This window comes from Nannospalax galili, unplaced genomic scaffold (genome assembly GCF_000622305.1).
Source record: "Nannospalax galili isolate Female #2095 unplaced genomic scaffold, S.galili_v1.0 scaffold488, whole genome shotgun sequence".
NCBI classification, from domain to species: domain Eukaryota; kingdom Metazoa; phylum Chordata; class Mammalia; order Rodentia; family Spalacidae; genus Nannospalax; species Nannospalax galili.
In genome coordinates this window covers 1,929,746-1,938,027 of record NW_008360316.1, presented here as the reverse complement: position 1 = coordinate 1,938,027, position 8,282 = coordinate 1,929,746, and the positions used below count along the sequence as shown (strand labels likewise).

The window sequence follows — 8,282 nt, the reverse complement described above, 5'->3', positions numbered from 1 at the left end:
AATTGCCTCACCCTGTGTCCCTGTTCAGCAGGGAAGAAGCCAGAGTGGTCTTCGTCCCAATTCCCTATCTGCAAGTTGGTTAACCTCTTCAAAGGAAGGTGTGAGAAGAATAAGAGGTAGGAATTGGCTAGGCAGTTAGGGTAAAAAGACCCCAAAGAAAAGTAGCCAGTTTCTTGGCTGAAAGTCTCCCTGTCCTTGGGCCTCTTAGCAACATATTCCATTCCAAAGGCCAAAAATGTCAAAAGTATTTGGGAGTTTTTATCTAATCTCTAAAAGATTTTAGGGTTACCTCTTCAGAAGGAGAAATGTTAGAGTAGCAAAAAAAAGCCCCATTTAAAAAAGGGGGGGTGCTGGAGAGATGGCTCAGTGGTTAAGAGCACTGACTGCTCCTGCAGAGGACCTGGGTTCAATTCCCAGCACCCACATGGCAGCTATGAACTGTCCTTAACTCCAGTTCCAGGGGAATCCAAAGCCCTCTTCTGACCTCCGCAGCATTGCATGAAACGGGTGCACTCGCATGCATGCAATACACTCATACACATAAAATAAAAATAATAAAATATTTTTTTAAAAAAGAAAGAGTACATGAAGTTATCAGAAAAAAGTGATGGGGACACATGGGAGGTGTTGGAGGGGAGGGAGTGGGCATGGATTTGATCAAGTCACCTTATATGCTTCTATGAAATTCTCAATACAATAAAAAAAATAGCTTACTAAATAATGTGTTTCACTTTGGCATTTTCATCGTTCATTCTTATTTGTCTTTTTCCCTGGCCCTCTGTCTACCTCCTGTTCCTTTCTCACCTCAATAACCTTCCAGTTTTCATGTCACATGTTGTCTGTTCCCCTCTTACCACTTCCCTACTCCCGCCCTTAAAATTGCTTCTTCCAGTCTCATGGACCTGTCTTGTTTCTTGGCATTCAGACAACGGATATGATGATGTGATGTCAGGGAGTTGGGGGAGGAGGCACAGGGTAAATGATTCCTAAGGCTTCAAGCATTATGTGTGTGCATGTGTGTACGTATGTAAAGGGTATACATCTGTGTGGAGGACAGAGGTTGATGTCTGTGGGTATTTTTCTCAATTGCTGTCCACCTTATTTGAGGCAAGTCTCTTGCTAAACCTGTAGCTCACCAATTCCACCAGACTGGCTGTTAAGCAAGTTCTAAGGATCCTTCTGTCTCTGCCTCCCCAGAACTTGGATTACAGATGCCTGCCACTGTGCCCTGGCTTTTTGTGTGAGTGCTGGGGATCAGAAACACAGGTCCTTATGCTTGCATGACAAGCACTTTACCAACTGAGCCATCTCCCCAACCCAATTTTGGACTCTAAGGTGCTGCGTGCAAGTACTTGAGATAATGAAGCTGGAAGAGGAGAATGTGATGAAGGGGTGCTAAGAGGACAGCAGACAGAGGAGGGACCGAATTTCTGAAAGAAAATAAAATGCTAAATTACAAACATCAACTGTAAAATGCAACCTACGTTTAATGTTAAAATGTGGGGGTAAAATCCATTTTTGACCCAATGACCTATGGCATTTCCTGTCAGCTTGCTCCCCTCCCTGACAGACATGTGAAAAGTTAGATCTGCCTCTACTTGTTGTTGTGATGGGTCAATCCCCAAAACCCTGTGGGGGCCCAAGATCATTTCCTTCCCATTCGACACCCAGGAAACATCCCACTGGGAGAGATGATACTAGGCTGCGCAGGAGCAGTATCAGCAGTCCATCCCATTTGCTCTGCTGCGCCTTCTCCTGAGTTTCACAGCTCAGGAGAGGGCAAAGGATTGGAGGACCGAGGGATCCAGGCTCTCACCACAGCATCCCCAGCCAGCCCACATCAAGGACGCCAATAGAGACACAGCAGAGGGTCCCTGTGAGGACTCACTACATATAGTTTTCAGTTCTCTACAACCCCAAAATCATTTTTCAGATCAGCTTTTCTAACTGAAGTATGACAACTCTATTGGGAAGCACAGAATTTCTAATTGTACACCCTAATGACTGAAAATTACAACTACTTCAGTGAGAAACCAGACTGTGACAGGCATCTTAGCCCCTAACAGCCCCCAGCACTACCTCTTGTCTTCCCCAAGGCAGCCTCCACTCTGACTTCTAACATCACCAGTCAGTTCAGTTTGAGCATCCTTAATCTAAAAGCCCCAAATCCACGCATTGCAGATCTTAGATTTTCAGGTTAGGATGTTCACCCTGCTTACTGTGCAGCCCCCATGCAGACTACACAAATATACCCACATCTGAGAAGCAATTCTGGCCCCAAGCATTTCTGAAATGGAATACTCAACTTTTATGTTAGTGAAATTTGCACAAATAAAATCAGACAATGCATACTCTTTAGGTCTGGTCTTCCCCTGATCACTGTCCCTGTGACAGTCTTCTGTGGTATTATGAGTGGCAGGTTCATTTTCTTGGTTCTACAGTAGTCCAGTGTATGCATTCATTACAGTGTGTGTTCACTTGCATTGTTTCTGGCTTGGCACGATGCTAAATAACTGCCATTCTGGTACACATATTAGGAATTTCTGTGAGTTTGTATTTAGGGGTTCTGTGTTACAGAGTATGGTTTCAGTCCACAGAGTGGACTTTCCCAAGGGAGGCATGACCGAGGCCACCACTGGGGCTACTCCACCCAGGCCTCTATTCCTGCTGCCCCACAATCGTCCCTCAGAAACTGGGAAGTAAACACGTAGTTTAGCAAAGCCACATTTTCATGATTTTACTTGTCAGCACACAACAAGAATATGAGAGTCAGTGAGACGGTTCAGTGGATCAGAAATGCCTGCCACCAAGCCTGATGACCCGAGTTCGATTCCTGGGACCCACATGGTGGAAGGAGAGAATCGACTCCTATAAGTTGTCTGCCCTCCATATTTGTACCATAGCATGTGCCCACCCTTCAATGAATATAAAAAAATGTTAAGAAAAAAAGAGCATGGGGGGGGAGAGGGGGGAGAGAGAGAGAGAGAGAGAGAGAGAGAGAGAGAGAGAGAGAGAATGGCCTTGCTGCTTTCCTCCTCTAAATTGCTCAAGTATTCCTGAAGAGTGAAACCAGTTTGGCATGCAGGCTCAGAACCTAAAGCCTAAATGTATGGCAGCTTTCTGTTCCTGTGATGAACACCCAGGATAAACATGTAAGAGAAGGAAAGGGTTATTTTGGCTTTGGAGCTTCCAGTCTATGGTCACAGCAGGGGGCGGTGATGGAACAAAGTTGTTCACTCAGTGAGGCATGGCCACTTACACTGTAATCCCAGCACTTGGAGGCTAGGGCAGGGGGACTGCCTTAACCTTGAGGCCAGCTTGGGCTATTTCATAAGGCTCTATCTCCAAAACCCTGAGAAGGAGGAGGAGGAGAAAGAGGAGGAGGAGGAGGAGGAGGGGGAGGAAGAAAAAGGAAGAAGAGGATGAGGAAGAGAGGGAGAAAGCAGTTTAGAGGGAGGGTGGGATACACAATGAGCTTCTAGAGCTACAGTGTTCTCTACCAAGAGCCAGGCACCATGTGCAGAGAATCTCTTCTGGATAGAGAATCATCTGTTTTGCCATTTTTTTTTTTTTTCCTTTTTCCTCCCTTCTGAGGCCCTAGGGCAAACAAACCAACATAAGATGTCCTATTTGAATTTTGCATAGTTTATATGACATTTGGGAGGGGGGTGACTTACAAAAACACAGATTCTTGTAGGTTCCATAGTTTAAAAAATATTTTATTTATTTTTATTTTATGTGTATGAGTGTATTGCCTGCATCTATGTGAGTGCACCCATGTCATGCAATGCCGCAGAGGTCAGAAGAGGGCTTTGGATTCTCCCGGAACTGGAATTAAGGATGGTTCGTAGCCACCCTGTGGTTGCTGGGAATTGAATCCAGGTCCTCTGCAAGAGCAGTCAGTGCTCTTAACCGCTGAGGCATCTCTCCAGCCCCAATACGTTCCATATTTAAAATGCATGCGCCATCAGTCTCCCAGCCCAGTCTTTTGCTCAGGTGTTCCCAGCTCTGTAATATGGCTGTGGCTCTGCCCTTTTTCCCAGGGTGCCCGAGTAGCCCATTCTTTTCAGAGGAATGAGTAATTTTTGGGCTACAGAAGTTAATGTGAGCACCTACTCCCCACCCTGTAGAACGACTGGAATCATCTGGAACCAGTGTTTTCTGAAACACAGTATGTCCTGCTTCCACCTTGGCACTGAGAGTGGCATCACACGGTATGGGAGCATTTGGAATTCTGTAGTTACAGTGTTAAGTGCCGGGATTACACTTGTATGCCTCTATACCATGCACACTTGATACAAGTGTAAAGCAGAATCATTCCTTTCACTTCTAGGCTGACACTGGTAACCCCAAAAAGACAAGTCAGAAGAATAAGAGAAGTAATATTGGTTTTGGGAATAAAAAATATAACACTCCTTGCAATATTCTGTGGTAACTCATTTTATTAACATGGAACAGTTAATGCAAGCCATAAAAGGGTCTAATTAAATAAGGTATTACTACAAGCTAAACTTACCCATTCCCTTGTGGTACTGGGGATGTAACCTGGGGCCCTGTGAAGGCTAGACAAGTATTCCACTGCTGAGCTATACCCCAGTTCTCTCTTTTCTTTATATTATTATTAAATTTAAAAAAAAAAAAACAAACCCAATAGCCAAACCTTGCCACTTTACAACCAATTTGTTGTTCAGGAATACCACTATAAAAAGAAAGTGTAGGCTGCAATGTTTGATCAGTTCTGGTTCATAAAGCAAAACAACAGAATTCATGACTGAAAATTCACCAACGCTTTTTCTCTAAATCGGTTCCTTGGTGATGCATCTTCTTGAGTTCTACCCACGAATGCCACAGTAGCAGTCCTGGGATGAGAACCCACACGCCATTAAAAAATACCAAATAGACCCACAAGTAGAGCCAATTACTGGTGTTGAGGTTGGGGTTTCCAGTAAGCCACTCTGGGCAGAAGGTCATCCAGCAGCCATAGAGTTCACACACACACAGGGTGATCTGTATGAAATGCCTATTGGGGAGAAGGCAAGGAATGAAACCAGTATCCTGAGGAAATTTGTCCTCAGAGGGACAGAAAAGGGGGGACAGAGGAGAGCCCAGATCTTTCAGAGTCTAATTAAGATGATGGTTAACTTTCTGCTTGAGACAGGATCTTATGAAGTCCAAGGCCAGCCTTGAGCTCCTGATCCTCTGCTTCTATCTCCCAAGTGCTGGAATAAGGCCGGCACCACCCACGCATGCCTGGCTTCAAATAGTTTTCATTTACAGTCTACTTTTTTTTTTCTGGTCTTTTCGAGACAGGTCTCCCTCTAGCCCCGGTTGGCCTGGAACTGGCTATGTTGACCAGGCTGGCCTCAATCTCATAGAGATCCACCTGCCTCTGCCTCCCAAGTGCTGGGATTAAAGGCATGTGCCATCATGTCTGGCTTATATTCTACTTTTTGTCTCATGGATAAATGTGGTCACAATCTGTTCCCAATGTCATTTGGGCTCTGCGTAGCTCATGTTTCTCTCCTTTCAGATGGACAGAGGCAGACTTACCTAAAATGTTTCTCCTTGACTATGGCATAAGTGAGGATCAGTGCTAGAAACCCATCCAGGACAACAGTCAGAATTTCCACAGACACAATGGTCGGATCAAAATAAAGCCATCTCACATCAGCTTTGCTGTATTCTTTCCCTAAAGACACAATACCTGTGGTTAGCTTTTCAACTGGCAAGACTTTTTAAAATTAGTTTCTTAGAGGTAATATATAAACTAATGGACTACATTATGATGTCGATATCAGACGTACATATCATTATATAGATTTTTTTTATTTTATGTGTATGAGTATATTGCCTGCATGTAGGTAAGTGCACCCATGTCATGCAATGCCCGTGGAGGACAGAAGAGGCTGTTGGATCCCCTGGAACTGGAGTTTTGGACAGTTGTTAGCTGCCATGTGGGTGCTGGGATTCGAACCTGGGTCTTCTGTAAGAACAACCAGTGTTCTTAACCACTGAGCCATCTCTCCAGCCCCTCATATCATTATTCATGATCACTTCCATTATCTTCTCTTGTCCCTCTTCCTGCTGGTCCCCCTTCTTCCCTAAACAGTAACCCTCTCCTTTTATGTCTTGTGTGTGTGTGTGTGTGTATGTGTATCCCGTTTTTCCCAATAGATGTTTTGTAACCTTGTCCAAAATCAGGGGGCTGTATAGTTGCATGGTTTATTTCTGGGTCCTCTTTCTATTCCATTGGTCTGTATGTCTGTTTTATGAACTAGTATGCACTTTTGTGACAGTTAATGGAAATGGCCATTTTTACTTAAGGGGGAGATAAAAAAGATTATTCTTCTCTCTATACTCTTCATGATGGCTTTGCAGAAGGCAAGGAAAGCCTGAGATCACCATGCATTCACCCCTGACACAGGTGATAACAGCATGTTCTATTTGTAAAATACCTGCAGTTTCCAAAGTGCTCTCACACATGTCCTTTCTACCCTTGGTGCTTTTCATCACAAGTAGCAGAATTCTAAATTAATTCAACACAGTCAAATTTTCAAACAGAATATTTAATAATGATTTTGCTAGAGTCTGGGGAGATGGCTCAGTTTGTAAAGCTCTGGCCTTGCCAGCATGAGGACCCAAGTTCAATCCCCAGTGCTGGGGAGGGAGAGACAGGAGGCTTGCTGGCCAGCCACTTTAGCCCAATTGGTGAGCTCCAGGCCAATGAGAGACCTTGTGTGAAAAGAGGTGCTGATGTTTCTAAGGATGACAACTGAGGTTGTCGACCCTCCAGAAATAGAGGCACATACAACATATACACACCAGATACACTCACATACACAGAGCAATGGTAGTATTAACTGTCTACCTGACATAAATAGAATCACTTCTGGGCTTGTTTCTGGGAGACTATCTTGATTTCATTAATCCTCTGTGGGTGGCACCATTCCCTAGGTAGGGGATCCCGGACCATGTAAGAATGGAGAAAGCAAGCAGAGCACTAGCACGCATGCATCCACTGCTCTCTGTTCCTAACTATGGATGCAATGCAACTGTTCCTGCAAGCTCCTGCTGCTGTAACTTCCCTGTCATAATGGACTGTATCCCTGAACTGTGAGCTGGAATAAACCCTTTCTTCCTAAGTTGGTTTATCACAGCAACAGGAAAGGAAACTAAGACATACATGCATTACCAATAACAACAAAAGGGCAGGTGAGATAGCTCAGCAGGTTAAAACACCTGCCTCCATGCCTGACAGCCTGAGCTAGAGTCCCAGGACCCACATGGCAGAAGGAAAAAGCTGACTCCCACAAGTTGTCTTATCTTCTGACCTCCACATACATGCATTCATGTGCTCGTTCACTCACGCATGCATGCACGCATACACACAAATAAATTTAATTAAAAATTAATGATCTTGCTAAATGCATTATACTTCCTTACTTCAAAATTTCAACATAAAGCCTCTAAGCATAATTTAGGTGTGGGAAAACTATTGAGGAAATCTTTCTTTTTACATTTCTGTTCATTTTTACTTTTTGTATGAGTGTTTTGCCTGCATGTATGTAAGTGTATGATATGTGTGCAATGCCCTTGGGGATCCCCTGGAACTGGAGTTATAGATGGTTATTAGCTACCATGTGGGTTCTGAGAACTGAACTCTGGTCCTCTCCAAGAACAGCAAATTCTCTTAACTGCTGAGACATTTCTCTAGCCCCAAAGAATTTTTTATTAAAAACAGTTTGTGAATATATATTCATGATTGTAATATCTTCTTGGTTTATTTTTCCTTTGATCAGAATGAAGTAGCTTTCTTTGTCTCTTCTGATTAGTTTTAGTTTAAAGTTTATTTTATCAGATATTAGAATTGCAATGCCTGCTTTTTTCTTAGTACCATTCGCTTGGTATATTTTTTTCCATCCTTTCACTTTAAGGTAGTGCCTGTCCTTGAAAGTGAGATGAGTTTCTTGCAGACAATAGAAAGATGGGTTTTGTTTCTTAATCCATTCAACTAATCCGTATCTTTTCACTGGGGCGTTCAGTCCATTGATATTCAAAGTTACTAAGGAAAGATGTGTATTGAATCCTGTCATTTTTATTTCTGTTCACATTCTTGATTTAGCTGTACTTTTCCACAGTTATACCTTCATTGGAATTCTTTCCGCAATCCCTTGGGTATAGTCATTCCTTTCTTCAGCACTTTGTATTGCTTCCAGAACTCTCTGAAGGGCTGGTTTTGTGGACATGAATTCCTTCAGCCTATTTATGTCATGGAAGATTTT

At 43.4% G+C, this 8,282-nt stretch overlaps 1 protein-coding gene across 6 annotated transcripts in view; it reads right to left on the bottom strand.

Annotated features, from left to right (window-relative positions):
* Ebpl (EBP like) overlaps positions 1–8,282 on the bottom strand; it is a 79,045-nt gene that overhangs the window by 40,787 nt on the left and 29,976 nt on the right. For 5 of the 6 annotated variants that reach the window (XM_029559586.1, XM_029559588.1, XM_029559587.1 and 2 more), the window contains exon 4: positions 5,551–5,689. In XM_029559586.1, coding sequence (XP_029415446.1) covers positions 5,551–5,689 — 139 coding nt within the window. Of the gene's footprint in view, positions 1–4,424; positions 5,021–5,550; positions 5,690–8,282 lie in introns of those variants that run through there. The other variant, XM_008824973.3, reaches the window with a different exon arrangement.